Source organism: Malaya genurostris, chromosome 2, assembly GCF_030247185.1.
Source record: "Malaya genurostris strain Urasoe2022 chromosome 2, Malgen_1.1, whole genome shotgun sequence".
NCBI classification, from domain to species: Eukaryota; Metazoa; Arthropoda; class Insecta; order Diptera; family Culicidae; genus Malaya; species Malaya genurostris.
In genome coordinates, this window is record NC_080571.1 from 116,706,723 (window position 1) to 116,725,641 (window position 18,919).

General features: G+C 37.6%; 1 protein-coding gene across 1 annotated transcript; it reads left to right on the forward strand.

Annotated features, from left to right (window-relative positions):
* The first annotated feature begins 225 nt into the window (after positions 1-225).
* LOC131428780 (uncharacterized) lies at positions 226-14,095 on the forward strand. The gene is made up of 6 exons (XM_058592825.1): positions 226-452; positions 517-763; positions 822-1,898; positions 12,325-12,512; positions 12,568-12,814; positions 12,882-14,095. The coding sequence occupies exons 1-6, from the start codon at positions 271-273 to the stop codon at positions 13,950-13,952; spliced, it is 3,012 nt and encodes a 1,003-aa protein (XP_058448808.1). The 5' UTR covers positions 226-270; the 3' UTR covers positions 13,953-14,095.
* The last annotated feature ends 4,824 nt before the right edge of the window (positions 14,096-18,919 follow it).

Below are 18,919 nucleotides of genomic sequence, written 5' to 3' on the forward strand. Positions count from 1 at the left end.
TGGAGTCAACAGTTCGTCTGCAATAATAAATCTTTTCTTCATAGCAATATTAGATCGACGAAAATTTTCACATCCCGCTTTAGTTTTTATACACACATAGAAACGTAAAAGAATTGCTTAGTTTATATTCGGGAAGAACAGTGTTGAGTTTCGAACACACTTGACGTTAATTAAATTCTACTCGTAGAGACTGTATTTTTAGTCACACGCTTCCAGTCGTAGATTGACACTCGATGGTGTGTGTTCACTCTCCATTAGTAAACAATCATAATGTATCTGTTCATAACTTTGTTGCTGTCCGTGCTCGTTATTCTTTACGTTTATCTAGTCTGGAATTTCAATTATTGGAAAAAGCGAAATGTTCCTGGGCCTGATCCACCTTTTCTTGGGAACATGCGATCGTTTTTCCTTCGGAACCGATCAATAATGGATGAATTGGATGACATTTACAAGTAGTTATTTCATTAAATTGTTGACAGAATAAATAAGATGGAAAGATTTTTTTTCCTATTACAGAACGTACAAATCGAAATATGATTTCGTAGGAGTTTTCAACGTCAGAACGCCTCGAATCCTGATCACGTCACCAGCTGTCGCCAAAAACATTTTAACAAAGGACTTTAAAAGCTTTCACGATAATGAATTCGGCCAAATGACGGATAAACAGCTCGACCCGCTTCTCGCACGGAACCCGTTCATGTTGAATGGTGAAGAATGGAAAACGAAACGCGCAGAAATCACACCTGCTTTCACCACATCAAGGGTAACAAAACATCCTCAATTAGAAACAGATCGAGCTTTAATCAACTTCCCCTGTACAGATAAAATCACTTTTTCCGTTCGTTGAAGATGTTGCTTCTAGAATGACCAAATACCTCAAGGATCACAAGGATTCTCCCTTGGAAGCTAAGGAATTGGCAGCAAAGTTCACCACCGATGTCGTTTCCAGCTGTATCTTTGACACGGATGCACAATCCTTTGTGAAAGAAAAACCCGAAATCCGTGAAATGGGTCGTAGATTGTTCGACTTCGGTACCGCCTTTACATTAGTAATGATATGTCGAGCAGCACTTCCTAGACTAGCGAAAATTCTGCAGCTTGGAATGGTTCCTAAGTCAGTGGAGAATTTCTTCACCAATTTGATGAGTGAAGCGATACGCTATCGTGAAGAGCACTCCGTTCAACGGATCGATTATTTGGAGCATCTTATCAATTTGCGCAATAAGAAGGAAATAACCGAACTAGATATTACAGCACATGGAGTAACGTTCTTCCTGGATGGCTTTGAAACTTCCAGTGTGGCCATATCCTTTACGTTGTATGAGTTAGCTAAAAACCCCGGTGTACAAAAGCGTCTTCGGGCCGAGCTTCAGGATGCTATGATCAACAATGAATCGATTTCATATGACACCCTTCTTGAATTGCCATATCTGGAGCAGGTTATCAATGAAGCTCTGCGACTTTGGCCTCCTGTTGCCTTGATATCGAAGCAATGCACCGAGCCGTTCGATCTGGATTTGACTTCGACTCGAACTATTCATCTTGAATCCGACATGGCTGCTATGATCAACATTTGGTCTTTCCATCGGGATCCAGAATATTACATTGACCCTTTGACTTTCAACCCGGACCGATTTAGTCCTGCAACAGGAGGGATCAATCCTTATCGTGAAAAGGGATGTTTCTTACCTTTCGGTGACGGCCCACGGCAGTGTTTAGGGATGCGTTTTGCTCGGATGCAAGTGAAAAGAGCGATCTGTGAGGTGGTTCTGAATTTCGCAATCTCGGTTGATTCAAAAACCAAAGAACCTTTGCGTTTGGATCCGGCACAATTCCTTGTAACCGCACTTGGAGGTATTTGGTTAAATTTTAAACCTATCGAAGAGCATGAGCAAATATAAATTTGATACCTTTTAACTTTTCTTTTATGCGTCGGAAATATCACATAATCATTGTTATGCAATACTCAATGCTAGAGACGTACTTCAGACACGTACTGATTATACCATATTATTCGCACTTTGTTTGAAGCGTATGTATCCAACTATGAATCTGGCTACCGACGCGAAGGAGATGCGCATGGTTTTGCCTAAGTTGGCAAATTTCGTTGTTGGCTACAATTTAGCACTCGAATTGTGATATAACATTTTGCATTGGATTGCAAGCTCCACGTAATTCACTAGGTAAAAGTAGAGAATTCTTCACCCAAAATACGTTTTTTTAAATGAAGGATGAACTGGAATCAATAAACCACGTTTTAGAATTTGTTATACTTAAAAGTTATAAGAATTTTAAAAATATATTCAATTTTGTCAATCGTTGGAAATTTCGATACACTGTAAATTGAGTCATTTTGAATAAAAATTGATAGAAAATTGTTATTTTTTCGGCGACGCTGTTTCCATGGTTCATGTTTTGCTACGTGACGGGGTGTGTTGGAGATAAATTACCAAACCGAACTTTTTAAAACTTGTTTTTCTAAATATTACAACAAGATTAATGAAAATATTGCAAATTAAAAAAGTTCAAAACCCAGATTTGAAGATTTTTTCGCAAAATACTGTTACATTTAAATACTACTTTCGTATTTAAGTTAGTGGAAATCAACCATTTTGCGAAAAAGAAGGGAACTCCCTTTTAAAGATTTTGACCACTATTTCCGGCAGTTTTCCATCATGGAGCACTGGAGTGTCGCGCACCGCGTTTTTATTTATAACTAGTTTTTGAATAATCAGTCGTACATTACAACTATTCGTGAGTTAGTGAGCTTAGCTTGGTTTTGAACATAGGAATTATACGTAGTACAAGTATTCATTGTAAATTATGTGTAGGGTAACGGTAGCTCCCATTCATCTCAGCTCCAATAGTCATCTCATATACGAAAACCAATAGCTAGAGTGAAATATGTTGTCTCTGTTCGATACATTGACCTTAACAGTAAGATTAAATTAGGTGCGTATTAATAATAGTATTGAACAATTTTCAAACAATTTTTTCTGTGGAATTGTTTCTTAGAGCCGAAGTAATGATGTTATATTGGCGTATGGCGTATCTAGGGGGCGAAGGGGGCACTCGCCCCGGGCCCAACGTTTTTAGGGGGACGGCAAAGCAATCCCTTAGACCTGTCATCTATCGGATGGATGGAGTTCAACTTTGTTTTATTTTTGCTCACTAAACCAACGATGCAGGCGGCAAATTTTTTTTTAAGTAGAAAAAATTCAATTTCAAGAGCGTGTTCCTATGTTTTACTCAACCCAGTAGTGTTATCATGCCGTTCTCATATTATTCATATTATATCTTAATGTTTCTCGTCTGACAATCGTATACTCTCAAAGATCATCTTTGAACATGTTTTTATGCTGTGAACCTTAATGAAATAGAAATGAAATAAATATTTTTATTGAAATAATAGTGCCAGGTGAAGTTTTATTGTAGGGTACAGTGTTATAATATGCCCCCATAAACATATTAATATTCGTTCTTAGAGAATGTGAGTATTTCATTGCAATACGCCTGAGGAACATAATTTTCATTTATTCCGTAAGAAGTGATGAGAATTGATTGATAGAAACACGTTTTCCAAAACGACCACATTCTCAGTTTTTTCACTTGCCGTAGACATAATGCCCCAGCAGCCCTATAATATACCTCATAACAAATCAGTGGTATGCCCCGCAACAAGAGACATTATGCCCCACAACAATGATGCAATATGCCTCTTAAAATGTCGATATAGGAGAGAAGCAGGAAAATGATGTAAAAGGAAAGCAGAAAAAAGATCATTTGCATTAGAAATTACTTGTGTAATCAACTAATAGCAATCGAGAACCTTCATTTCCGATCCCCCAAACGCTACATTTTGTTTTAATAATCGTTATAAATTTATAAAACAATATTTTAAATCGAAGCATACTGCTGAATCGTGAGTTGGGCATAATGTCCGTAAAGTAACTGTTTTTAGAAAATTAGTATGTAAAAGAAAAGTCTTTGTTTCTCTACATGTTTTAACCGTGAATAAAGACACTAGCTTTACCCCCAGGCTACGAAGGCCCGGCAGGTGGCCTGCATGCTGGTCATCGACTGGAGCGGTCTTCCGTAGGCGGTGATGGTGATGTTAAGGAAGAGAATGAAAAAAAAGTAAATATTGTGGAAAGCGAGGTAAAAAGGGGGTATGGAAACAAAATGTCTGTGAACTACAGAGATCTAATTAGTTGCCATCGAGATAGTGAAGAGAGAAAATATAGTGTTGGTGATAAAACTTTCGTTTAGTAAAGTCTTGAATGCTAATAAAAGGGAGGGGGCGTTTTGGCATTCAGGAAGCTTTATAATACTTTCCCCTACAAATAACCACCAACCTGCCGTTAGAAGCGGTGGCCTCTCGCATGAAAACCTGTAGGGTAAAGTGTTATAATATGTCACCTTAAGAAAATGTGGGGCTATTTCTAAGTCTATCGATATATTTTCTTCAATGACTGTTAAGAAAAAAAACTTATACATCAAAGTTATGGCTTTGTTTCTTTGCATGTTTGAGCAATGAATTATCACTGCAAAAATTATTACTTATTATTAACGCTGGCTAATGATATTGTCAGTTCTTTCATTCACAGAAGAAAACTGCGAAACTCGCATAACAGAAAGATCCTAAGAAAAGATAGTGTTGGTTATAAAACTTTTGATTAGAAAAGATTTGAATGCTTAAAAAAGGAAAGGGGCGTTCTCTCTCTCTCTCTCTCTCTCTCTCTCTCTCTCTCTCTCTCTCTCTCTCTCTCTCCGTGTGAGTGTGTGTGTGAGTGAGAGAGAGAGAGAGTTTGTGTATGTGTACGTGTTAGTGTGTTTGTGAGTGGACGTGTTTGTGTGCGTGTGTGTGTGTGTGTGTGTGTGTGTGTGTGTGTGTGTGTGTGTGTGTGTGTGTGTGTGTGTGTGTGTGTGTGTGTGTGTGTGTGTGTGTGTGTGTGTACTCGATTAAGCGGATTTTCTAAGTCTCAATTCTTAGACTTTTGGCATCGGAAATTATTATATCAAAAATTATTTAAATTGAAGTGTTATCACAGCACACGGTAGATTAAGAACGACTAGATTGCACTTTAAACAATAATGTAATTATCTTATCGAAATTCTTACTCTTCGATGGGCTTCAAAGCAGATTGTAATATTTGCTATATACGGAAGTATTCCATATACGGCACGTTAAGCTTCGTTTACACCGTTGAACATTGTGATCGATAAAATCCGTAATTCAATGATAAACCAAAGCAACTGAGCTCAGAAGTTTCTTTTTCTTTCTCATATGTTTCATATTATATCTTATAACATGTCTTCATGCAGTGCACAGTACCTTAGACGTAACGCTGTACCAAAGCTGCATTATTTATTTTTGACATAGAACTACGTCTTACATTACTATGCTCACTTGGGTGCATTTTCAAAATTTTACAACACGAAAGCGTAACGAAATTATTCCAGATTTGATTTCCTAATAACTATTTCCCTGTATGAGTATGAGTATGGTGCTCCTGTCAATGGCCAATATGAGGTTCCGCTCCTCAAGCCTAAACGCAGAAAAACAACAACTAGTTCTTCTGTGAGCATATCTGCTGTTGAACATTCGCAGTATGAGTCTCATTTTAAACAAGAATGATTGCGTCATCCAGATTCTGGTTGTTTGCATTGAAGGAAAGAAAACGAAAAGTGGACAACGATGGGGAACATAATACAAAATCAGTCGTTCTAAAGACTCTTAATGTTATCTAAAAACTATTAAGATTATTTAGCCTATGTTTGTGCTTAGGGCACATAACCGTTTTTACTGTTCTTTACGTTTCGTCTTAGACTCGTCAGTGCAGAGTAGTTCAAATTGAACTGTTTCAAGTTGAACTGTTTAAGTTTGCAATAAGCAGTTCGATTTGAATTGCTCTGCACTGACGAGTCTGAGACGAAACGTAAAGAACAGTATTAAGATTACTTATTTGTAAATCAATGGTAAAAACGTGCTTAATCCACCTAGCAGTGAGATGATACCTTTTTTTATCAATCCGCATGTGTTTTTTTTGCATGACTAAAAAAACGCGAAAGGTAGATGCATAAACGAGTGACTGCATACTCGACAGCCGGCTGTCCGGAGTTTTGTCAATTCCGGAGATTGACTGTTTCGTGCATTATATTGCCAGCACAAAGTAACACATAAAACCATAATACTTTAAAACGTTCTTGGTAGCCGGCTACCCAGAGCAATAAACACATGATAACATTATTAAAACATTTACTAACAAAGTATCCTCTTCTGTGATGCATGTGGGAATGCAGAGGATTCCTCGGTTCCTAGTAGCAACATGCATCGAACTAACAATCCTTTCCCTCCCAAGTAGATCTGCATTCGGACGTGGCCGGCGTCGGTATTGATCAGCATGCATGGTTCAATACAGTTTGCACAGTGTGAAACAATGTGTTATTCCCAAACATGTTACTTCAAAAAATCATTTTGCAATCTCAATTGGTCCAGATCAATAACGGAGTAGCAACACACGGGCGGTCTCTAATGCTAATGCTAATCCGCATGTGTTTTTTTGCATGGATATTCTTAGGTGTTTTAGTTCTCATGACATTATTTTAATTATCGTCGTTTCAAACGGCAAATTGAGATTTTAATCACTCATTACCCTGTAATTTCGAATCTGCAAATCGTATCGAATTTCAATCTTAACGTGTGACAATCGTTTGAACATTCCATGAGATGTCGAAGTAAGTTCCACTTTAGAGTTTTTCGTCATTATTCATGGTACTTCCAGAGCTGGTATTCAGGAACTAGCATTACCCAAAATGATTCGAATGGCCATAAATTAATACGCCAAACAATTTACATCTTCTATATCGGTATGAATTTTAAAAATTCATCATCTGTAATTCCAGAATCGGATAAAATTCACAAATTTTGTATGGGACCTCAAGTCCTTTAATTTGAATTTTTGTTTTTGAAGTTCGATTTGGCCTTTTTGAAAATATGATTAAACTTTGAGAAACGATTCGAAACTGGATCCGGAGTTCTAAGATCGGTGTAGCCGAAATCAGATAAATTCACCTGAGGAGTGTGTAGACATCTTTGAGAAATTGTAGTGCGAATTAAAATTTGGGGGTACATTCCGAATCGAAACAAAAATACCGCTTAAACTGAAATAAATTTATTTGATAATCGACTATCCAAATTTGCAAACCCGATAAACCTGAATAATTTATGTGAAATGGACATTTTTATACTAATCACCCTGTATCTCCTAAACCAGAAATCGGATCTGACTAATTTTTATAGAATTTTAAGACCTCTCATTTGAATCATAGATGATTCTTATGGCGTTTTTCATTGAAAAACACTGGTGGCGTGGATTGCTCTGATTTTGCACTTTCGAGCAGAAATGCAATATTTTGACGGTGTTTCATTGCCATTTCTGCTCGAAAGTGCAAAACCAGAGCAATCCACGCCACCAGTGTTTTTCAATGAAAAACGGCATTAGATTTCATTTGAATCTTTGATCGGTTCAGCCTGTGGTTCCGAAATCAGAAGTCGGATCCAAATTTGGAAGTATACTAGTTTTCATATGAATCTGAGTTTGTAGAAAACGGTTTAGCCATCTCCGAAAAAATTGAGTGAAATTATTTGTCACACACGCATTTGCTGATCTCGACGAACTGAATCGTATGGTATATGGAAGTTATGTTCTTCCAGCTTTTATTGCTGTAAGTAGTTTAAATCAATATAATTATGGAATTACTTTCAACTCGAAAATGCTGATATCATCTGGTTTATAAATGCCATATTCGAACGATTATGTTGCCAAAAACGAACCGTGCTAAAATCAGTCCAAGGCAAATTGTCATGAAAAAGGATGTTGTACACAGTCTTTTGGGCACTTAGAAACAATTGTATGTCACAGTATAAAGATCGTGTTTTCCGTTGCTCCCAAGCATGTATTTGCATACAGTGCTCAAAACTTCTACTGCTGGAATAAGGGGAAAAGTCGTTTACACATAATATTGATATTTCCGTTAAAAATGGACGGATTTTAACAAACTATGGCTTGTTAAATAGCTATTACCGTGCGGAATCTAAGTCTAAAAACATATTCTGTTTTCAAGGTCAATTGTGACAGATACTGTCAAAAAACTGAAAATTTTGACATAAAACTTCGTGTAACTCAAAAAGTAAACATCCTATCTCAAAACCATTCAATAGCGTTCAGGGTGACGGGGAGACAATTCATTTGCGACTAGTTTGATCAAAATCGGTTCAGCCATCTCTGAGATCTCGACCTCTTAGTTGACAACACACATACAGACACACACACACATACACACACACACAGACATTTGCTCAGTTCGTCGAGCTGAATCGATTAGTATAAAACATTCGGCCCTCCGGGCCTCGGAAAATTTTTCGAAAGTTTGTGCGAATTCTATACCTATTTTTTATATATATAAAAAAAAGGTAAAACCATCAGTTTGGTGTAAGTCTAGAATAATTTGATTAGCTTTGTGCCCTTCTGAATGCCAGAAATGAATCCCGTACAGCTTTTTGATAGTTTCTTTCACTGCAATATGCAAATCCGAAATTAAATAATCGACATCAAAATTCTATATGTAGCTTTTTTTAGCCTTTGGGACCGTCCATTTGTGAAAAAGCTACAAACAAAATCACGTAAAAAGAAAACTTTTGACAAAAATTACTTTAGTTTTGAATTGATCCGCACTGTGTGCAATTCTGCGCACGGAAAAGTGAAGCTTTTTGCGCCAGGAAATAACGAACGATTTTGATCTTTTGATCTGTTGTGTTCATCGTTCGCTCCGTTCGCAGTGCGCTTTTCGCTTCAAACTAGTACGGGAAATTCATCAAATTATGAACACACAACGGAGAGAATACATTTACAAATCGACAGTTCTAAGGGCTTTATGCCGGTTAAATCATTCAGTTCATGACAGTTTTCAGTATCTCCACATAGAATAAAGCAAAGAGCTGGTTGGATTTTCTTCATATACATTGATCTGACTTTATAAAATCGATTTTCAATCAGAATAAGTGTCCTCACTAATACTTACGACGTCCAACTTCATGTGTGCAACAAATCAGTGCAGAACCTTAGCACTGTAGGGGAGGGCACACAAGTATGTGACAGATTTACTTTGTGCGCCGTTCGTCCCGGGTTGGCGGTTCAATGCATAGGACGCTGGTCTTGAAAGCCAGCAGTCGTATGTTCGAGCCCCGACCTGGAAGGATTCTTAGTGTCAGTAGGATCCATAGCACTAGCCATGCAATGATTCTGTACACTAAAAATCGGCTGTTAAAACAGAAAGGCCAAATTCTACAAAAGGAATCTAATGCCAAGACTTTGCTCTTCCGTTCGCCAAACGAGAGGCAACCGTTTTGTTCGGAATTTCGCTTGTCAACTTGTCAACTTGTATGTTGAAAATTGGAGAAATCGTAACCCTTGGTGCTTTACAAAATCCAAAGCATTTTAGAAAGAACTAATAAGATTTTACTTGAAATTGATGATTTATTGGTAGAACAATGTACCAAAATAAATGTACGTGGTTATGTCTCTAACATTACCTCCTACAAGTTTTTTAACTTACGCTCAGTTAATGAAAAAGTAGTGCAAAAATTGTCTGTTAAATACTTCAAACGAAAAACTTTGATGCTCAGTGGTTAAAAAGCCAACTAGTTTTTTTAGAAATTAAATCGGAGGATCAAAAATCAATCTGGAAAGTTCAATTAAGAGAAATGACTATTTCCATTATTTTAAATAGGCAATATTTCAGATGTATGATATCATCAAAACAGGTGTGAACAATATCATCTTTAAGTTTTTTTTTACTAGAAATCGATTTCAATATGATATTGAAACAATAGTATAACTCGGTGAAATGACATTTAGTGATGTGAACCATTTCGGATTTCGCTGAAACGGCTTTCAGCGAAGTATCTTGAGTTTGTGTGTGTATGAATGTGTATGTATGTATGTGAACCTTTTAACGTATTTTTTAACGCGCAATTTTCTCAGAGATGGCTTAACCGATTTCAACAAACTTAGGCTTGTTTGATTGCTGCGACTTCTGGTTCAGGAGATATGATGGTATAAGTGACGTAACCGACAGTACGCTTTGTTTTTATTCGCGCAATTATCTCACAGATGTCTGAACCGATTTTAACAAGTTTGGGCTCGTTTTAAAGCTACTCTTGAGCCATTGATAAAGTGTTGTCAACAAAGAGGTCGAGATCTCAGAGATGACTAGATCGATTTTGATCAAACTAGTCGCAAATGAAAGTTCTTCCAGGGACGGGTATAGCGTGATGAGTAAGTCGATGCCTATCACGCAGCCCACCTGGGTTCGATCCCCAACCCCGCACATAGGGTCAGAAAGCTTTTCTGGCCCGAAGAGGTGAATGACCTTAGGGTTAAAACCTCTATAATTGATACAAAAAAAAAAAAAAGTTCTTCCCGTCCCCTTGAACGGTATTGAATGGTTTTGAGATCGGATGATTACTTTTTAAGTTGTTCGAAGTATTATGTCAAAATTTTCAGTTTTTTGATAATTGACCATGAAAACAGAATATGTTTTTAGACTTAGATTCCACACGGTAATAGCTATCCAACAAGCCATAGATTGTTAAAATTCGTCCATTTTTAACGGAGATATCGATATTTTTGTGTAAGTGACTTTTCGCCTTATTCCAGTAGTAGGAGTTTTACGCGCTTGATGATAAAGCGATGTTTTTGAGCAAAGGAAACACGATTTCAATTTATTTGTCGTACTTACTTTTACTTGGTTATGCTGGTCTCTGAATACCGTTTCTGGAAGTACTATAAATAATGATAAAAACTTTAAAGAGGAGCTCACTTCTACATCTCATGGAATGCTTAATCGATTGTCACACGTTTGGATTGAAAGGAATAATTATGAGGCTTTATACAACTTCTATCGTTCTGTGCAAGACGAATCTTGCAGCTCCAAAAATTTAACAGCTGTTTGCGGCCATTAAAATAATTTCTTGAAAACTAAACACAACGAAGAATATTCACGCGAAAAACACATGGTATCATCTCACTGCTAGGTGGAGTAAGCCCTTTTTTCTAAATCGACTCTCTGGGGCTGAGAGTTTCTGAAGTGGAATTTTTTTATGTATTTGTAAGATCCCAGAGAGGTCAATTTTTCCAAGTACCAGAGAGTTTAATATTTCCAAAGTTTAAGAGAGTTTAATATTTTTGTTTTCATTCCCGAAACTATGCGGGTTTTGTAGCGAACGATGCATTTTTTGCGTATTTTCTAAAATATACGTTTTTTCATGCGATTTTCATGCCCCCCGCTTGAAAAACGATTGGATTGCACTTTGAACAACAATGAAAACAATAGAAAATTCTCAAAATAAACGAAAGCCGGGAACAACCACTTCCCCTACATGTAATTATCTTATCGAAATTCTGACTCTTCGATGGGCTTCAAAGCAGATTGTAATGTTTGCTATATAAGGAAGTATTCCATATACGGCACGTTAAGCTCCGCTTACACCGTTGAACATTGTTAACGATAAAACCCGCAATTCAATGATTAACCAAAACAACTGAGCTCAGAAGTTTCTTTGAAAATAAGCTTCTTTACCGAAGAATTTTTTTTACCGAAGAAATGTTCTTTGGAGAAATATACTTACGTATATTTATACATTTATGTGAGCTTATGCAGTTAAATTACATTTCTGATTAACCACAAGAATACTAAAATCTATGAGTGGAAAGTACAAACAGGACACGAAGGCAAGGTTCAAGAGTTGTACTTCCAGTTCTTCAATCGACAGTTTGAGTACCTGATTGTAAAACGAAATTAGAAGTACTTGATCTGATACAAGATATATCATATTTCAAGAATTATTTAGTTCAACAGTGTCACAAAGTATTCAAGCTTATTTAAGACATCGAAGTGAAGTATTAATCAAATCTATATGGTTTCGGTTTTAGAAATTATGTCATAGTTCCATAAAACATATTTATCAAATAATATATTGTTATTATTGTGTTGAAATCTTCGCTCGAGTCCATATGGGTTTAATCAAATTTTGAAATAACGCAAGCGCGCCAATCCAACACCAACCAATTTCAAATGTCTCGCACACACCAATTCCAAATGATATCATCATTTTCGTACGCTGAATGTTGTATTCGTCTGTTGGAGTTGTGTATGCGCACGGAACAAGATTATTCGTGACTACACAGTGCGTTCAAAGCATAAACGAAGCGCAGTAGCTGCTCGTACGCCGGAGCAAGTGTCACGCTTCGAACGGACTAGAAAATGTTTCTGACTATCAGCTTAGTGTTAGCCGCTCTTGCAGCCTTGTATGTATATTTGGTATGGAATTTCAACTATTGGAAGAAACGCGATGTGCCGGGGCCTGAACCCACCCCCCTACTGGGTAACTTCCATTCCTTATTACTACGCAACCAGCCAGTCATGGAGGAAATGGACAAGATTTATCAGTTTGTAAACACTTGCACCAATCGTGAAGTTATTGAAACGTTTTATAAATTACAGAACTTACAAAGGCAAATTCAACTTCATAGGAGTTTTCGGAAATCGGTCGCCACGAATTTTCGTGTTGTCGTCAGCTCTCGCCAAGGACATTCTTAGTAAGCATTTTAAAAATTTCCACGATAACGAGTTTGCAACTTTAACGGATAAGGAAGTGGACCCAATTCTTGCTCGAAATCCTTTCCTGCTAAACGGCGAAGAGTGGAAGACAAAGCGTGCAGAAATAACACCAGCATTCACCAGCTCACGGGTAAATAAATCACATTCAAAATAAACATCCAAAATGTTGCGTATGCTATTCCATGCCCTATTTGCAGATGAAGTCACTTTACTCAATTGTTGAAGATGTGGGAAAGCGCATGACGAAGTACTTAAATGAACATAAAAGTGATCCGTTAGAAGCTAAGGAACTTTCGGCAAAATTCACCACGGATGTGGTTTCAAGCTGTATTTTTGCAGCTGACGCCCAGTCTTTTACCAGTGAGAAACCGGAGATTCGCGAAATGGGTAAAAAGTTGTTTGACGTATCATTTTCTTCCTTCATGGTATTAATATTCATATCGATGTTCCCGAAGCTATCGAAAATGCTGAATGTTAGTGTTATTCCAAAATCGTGTGCTAAATTTTTTACCAATCTAATGTCAGAAGCGATTCAGCATCGGCAGGCCAGCACCACAACGCGAGCCGATTATCTTGAATATCTTATCAGTTTAAAGAATAAGAAAGAAATTTCCGAATTGGAAATGGCGGCCCATGGCGTTACATTTTTCCTCGATGGGTTTGAAACATCCAGTATTGCAATGTCATTCATTCTATACGAAATTGCAAGGAATCCCGATGTACAGAAACGGCTCAGAGAAGAATTGCTAGAGGCCGGGGCTGGAGGGGAAGACATCACGTACGAAAAGCTCCTAGAATTGCCGTATCTGGATCAAGTCATTGACGAAACCTTGCGACTGTGGACTCCGATATCTTTTATGTCGAAACGGTGTATCGAACCAATCGAAATAGATTTAACTGCAACGAGGAAGGTACTGATTGAAACCGACGTTTGTGCCATAATAAATGTCTGGTCTATTCACCGTGATCCGGAATACTACGAAGATCCTCTGACGTTCAATCCAGACAGGTTCAGTCCGGAAACTGGCGGAGTCAACTCGTACCGCGAGAAAGGATGCTACCTACCTTTTGGCGAAGGACCACGACAGTGTTTGGGCATGCGGTTCGCCAGAATGCAGCTCAAAAGAGGAATATACGAAGTGGTAAAGAACTTTAGAATTCATGTTGATTCCAAAACCAAGCAACCTCTTCAAATGGATGCTTCAAATTTTTTGACCGCGGCTTTAGGAGGTATTTGGCTGAATTTTGAACCCATTGGCGATTATTAATATCTTGTTTAGAAGGCCGATTTACAGAACGTGCGACTATTTATTTATTTCATTGGTCAAATTTATATCGTTTTCTTTTCACCTGGTTAATCTTCTAGAATGGAATTGTGTTGTTCAATAAAACAATGCTTTATACAATGGTATTAATTCGTTTCATTTTAATATATGCAGTGTGGATGAAATATTCATTTTACGATATTTTGGTAGTGTATACATACTAAGTTATTATACATCGATGTTAATTATGAAATGATTCCAGAGTTTCTCTATGAGTTTGCTCGGAAAACGTATGAATACCACAAGGAGGTTCGTTTAAATTGAAATAAACATTTCAATGAAACGATTTTTGACATGGAAATCAATACGTTTTCTATATAGAGGCGAACATTTAAGATTCATGAAAGTAAACATATATGGTCTGGCTTTGAACACTTTTACTTTCTCTTTCGATTATTGCAAAATATCCCTGCATTGTCATTTAATAATTGGAAAAAAGGATGGCTAAGAATACCGTAATAATCGAAAGAGAAAGTAAACAAAGAGAATCTCTCATTGTTACATTCGTCGTTTTGAACATTTTATACAGAATGTTATCCGGTGTACAACTTTGCTTCCGCCGTTTACCGATAGGTGGTTGTACCGGCTTAGGCTGGTTAAAATACATAGATGATAATGCCTTTAAAGTGAGTGTGTACAGTGCCTAACGAATTGTCATCGCCGTTTCAGTGACAGTTGTTCTTGTTTTCGTATTATTCACGCTCGAAAATGTCTGTTTATGTGCCCAATTCTCGCCATTTGAGGGATGTTTTACTTTTCTGTTACAATTCGAAAAAAAATTTCAACTGAAGCGCATCGAATGCTTTCAGAAACTTACGGTGATGCTGATTTGAGTAAAAGAACGTGTCGGGAGTGGTTTCAACGTTTTAAAAATGGTGATTTCGATGTCGAATACAAACATGATGGTGGAAGAGAAAAAACCTTCAAAGATGAATAACAATTTACTACGAGCATCACAGGAGATCGCTACCGAACGCAACTGATGCGCCTTAGTCGCGCGCTAAAAGAAAATCGGCCACAGTATCAAGAGCGACATGGCAAAGTCATCCTTCAACACAACAATGTTCGGCCTCACGTCGCAAAAGTGGTCAAAAAGTACCTGAAAACTCTGAAATGGGAAGTCTTTCCCCACCCGCCGTATTCCCCAGATGTCGCCCCTTCTGACTTCAACCTATTCGGTTCGATGGCACACGGCCTGGCAGATCAACATTTTCAATTCTTCGAAGAGTTGGAAAAATGGATTGCTTCATGGATAGTGTCAAAAAAGGACTCCGGGATTTGGAATTTTCCAGAAAGATGGGAGAAAGTTGTCGCTAGCGACGAACAATACTTTGAATAATGCATCTGTGAGCACTTTTTCGCAATAAAGCTTTAAAATTTGAAAAAAAAAACGGCGGAAGTAAAGTTGTACACCTAATATAAACAATTATAAGGGGCACCGCTGCATTATGGCAAACCTCGAAAAACTTTTAAATAAACAGGGATTATTACTTAATCGCTGGTGGAGATACGTTGAAGATATATATTGCATTATCAAACGCAAAGATTTATCAAACTTCTTAGAAACAATTAATGATTTACAAAAAAATATTATATTCACCTGTGAGGAAGAGAAAGACAACAGTTTAGCTTTCTTGGATATTCTCATTGTCTTCTAATCATTCCCTCCAACACAAAATGGCAGCATGCCAGCATAATTCATAGCATGCTATCTTTGTCCCTTAGAAAAGATGCTGCGCTGATGGGATAAGAAAAACTTTATTTTCGAAATTGGAAAGTTCAATGGATATCCAGAGCATAAAATTCATACCATTTTCGATAAAAAATTAAGACTGTTGAAAAACAATCACTTACAACTTTGACCCTTCCTTCCGAAAATTTGAAAAGAATATCGGTAGATTTCAATCGAAATATTTCACACCCATTAATATTGACCAGGTTCTACAAAAGATCCTACAGAAAATTTGAAAAAGTCTGACTTATACACAATCTCGTGTTCTCATTGCAATGAAACATCGGACAAACAAAGAGAACGCTAGACATTCGATTTAAGGAGCACATCTCACAAATAGCGAAAGCATCCAAGGATTTGGAAAAGGGACTACCACATCACTTCAAGTCAAAAGTAGCAGAGCATGCCTTTTTCGAAGATCATGAACTCACTACCAATGACATAAAAATCCTAAGACAAATTTCCAATAACCTCCTGCACGTCCAAGTGCATTAGATTTATCTCTTTGTTTGACTTCAATTCGACTAGATTGCACCTTTACCATTTAGCATTTACCAATCATCATCTCAATTAGCAGTAGCTAATTGAGTTAATATTCCATATGATTTGACAAAAAATATTGACTGGATTAAATACCAAAGTAGTATCTCTAGTATTTTAAATTCAATGGAAGAGTTCACCCCACTTGAAGAATATGACTTCCTCGTTTGTTCAATTCTGGAGGCCGCAGAACAAGCACCAACCAAACAATTTCTTGGTCCGACGACTAACAGAAGTTCTCCAAACCCTTGGTGGGACAAAGAGTGCTCAGATGCTAAACAATCAAAACAAAATGCTTTCAATACGTTTTAAAACGAGGAGGACTCCCCAGAATTTTGAAAGTTTCTTGGTTTTGGAATCCAAGTACAAGAGCATACTTCGACCAAGAAATATAGCTATTGGAGATATTTTGTCGAATGTTTGTCAAGAGAAACCTCAACGAGCACTCTTTGGAACTCGGCCAGACGGATGAGGAATCGCAACGTAGGAAATGAGAGTGAGGAATACTCGAGCCGATGGATATTTGACTTTGCTAGGAAAGTTTGCCCAGATTATGTTCCTACGCATTTATGGAGTCTCCTCCAAATAATGGCTTTTCAGTGATGGAATTTTACATAGCACTCATGTCTTGTAACAATAACGCTCCTGGGTTGGACAGAATTAAGTTCAACTTGGTGAAGAATCTGCCCGACCTCGCAAAAAGACGCTTGTTGGAATTGTTCAACAAGTTTCTTAAGCGAAATAATGTTCCATCTGATTGAAGGCAAGTGAAAGTTATCGCCATTCAAAAGCCTGGGAAATCAGCTTCCAATCACAACTCATACAGACCCATCGCAATGTTGTCCTGCATCAGAAAATTGTTCCAAAATATTATTCTTCGACGCTTCGACACTTGGGTCGATTTGTTGTCAGATACACAGTTTGAATTCCGTAGAAATAAAGGGACGAATGATTGCCTTGCATTGCTTTCGTCTGACATCCGAATTGCCTTCGCTCAAAAACAACAAATGGCATCTGTATTTTTAGACATAAAAGAAGCATTTGATTTAGTTTTCATTGATGTTCTTTCAGACAAGCTCCATCAACATGGACTTTCAGCGGTTATAAATAATTATTTGCACAACTTTTTGTCAGAGAAACGCATGCACTTTTCAAATGACGACTTGGTAACATTTAGAATTAGCTACATGTGTCTCCCGCAAGGCTCATGCTTCAGTCCGCTTCTCTATCATTTTTAAGTGAATGACATAGACAGCTGTCTAGTAACCCCATGCACTCTAAGACAATTGACAGATGATGGCGTGGTTTCAGTTACTGGACCCAAATCTATTAATCTGCAAAAACCATTGCAAGATACCTTAGATAACTTGTCCGTTTGGGCTGTTCATCTGGGTATCGAATTCTCTGCGGAGAAAACAGAGCTGATCGTCTTGTCAAGAAAGCATGACCCCGCGCAGCTTCTGCTTCATATGATGGAAAGAATGATCCAACATGTTTTAACTTTTAAATACCTCGGGGTGTGGTTCGATTCCAAATGCACGTGGGGAGGACACATTAGATATCTGATAACGAAATGCCAACAAAGAGTCCATTTTCTTCGAACAATAACAGGATCTTGGTGGGGTGCTCATCCCAAAAATATTTACAAGGAAGTTCAGGCATATTGACTCTGAAAAAATATTTTACACGGACGGATCACGAATTGAAGAGGCTACTGGGTTTGGTATATTCAACAATAATGTTTCGGTCTCATTCAGGCTTCAAGAACCTGCATCTGTTTATATAGCAGAGTTAACAGCAGTTCATTATAGTTTGAGTGTAGTCGTCACATTATCTCCAACCCATTATTTTCTTTTCACAGATAGTCTGAGTGCAATTGAAGCCATTCGCTCAAACATGACTGGCAAGAATGAACCGTTTTTCTTGGGCAAAGTAAAACAGTGCCTGAACTACATATTGAACAATAATTATCAAATCACAATAGTTTGGGTCCCGGCTCATTGCTCCATTCCAGACAATGAAAGAGCCGATATTTTAGCCAAAGGTGGTGCTATTGAGGGTGAAATTTGTGAAAGACCGATTGCTTTCAACGAATTCTATAGTGCGTCTCGCCAAAGAACGCTTGCCAGCAAGCTTCTTGGGATAAAGATGATTTGGGTCGGTGAATGCACTCAATTATTCCTAAAATATCGACAAAGGCATGGTTCAGGGGACTGGATGTGAGTTATCCATATCCATTCACTACACGTTAGATGCACATCTCCTTCGAAATGAACTGGCGAAGGTTATCGCGATATTGATCATGTCGTTTGGACATGCGTGGAGTGTCGTGATGTCTGGTCTCAACTAATAAATTCTTCGCGTACCCAAGGTAGACCATCCAATGTCCCAGTTCGAGACATTCTTGCTTGTCGTGACATTCCATACATGAAACTTCTTTATCATTTTATGAAGACAATTTCAATTTCAATTTGCTATTTTACTGTATTTTTGAAAAAATGCTGTATTTTTGAAAAAAGATTTGGATTAACTCCCACATGCTGCAAGGTAAAGGATCTTTTTCTAAAAATATTCAAAATAAAATTCAGCACGAAATTCTGAGAGAGAAGACTAAAAAATTGTTTAGCATTCTAAAAGT

Excerpts from the sequence above, each read along its gene's own strand:
- LOC131428780 (XM_058592825.1), top strand. The coding sequence starts at position 271 with ATGTATCTGTTCATAACTTTGTTGCTGTCCGTGCTCGTTATTCTTTAC. Across the intron at positions 764-821 it reads CTGCTTTCACCACATCAAGG|ATAAAATCACTTTTTCCGTT; the intron begins GTAACAAAACAT and ends TCCCCTGTACAG. Across the intron at positions 1,899-12,324 it reads TCGAAGAGCATGAGCAAATA|AAAATGTTTCTGACTATCAG; the intron begins TAAATTTGATAC and ends CGAACGGACTAG.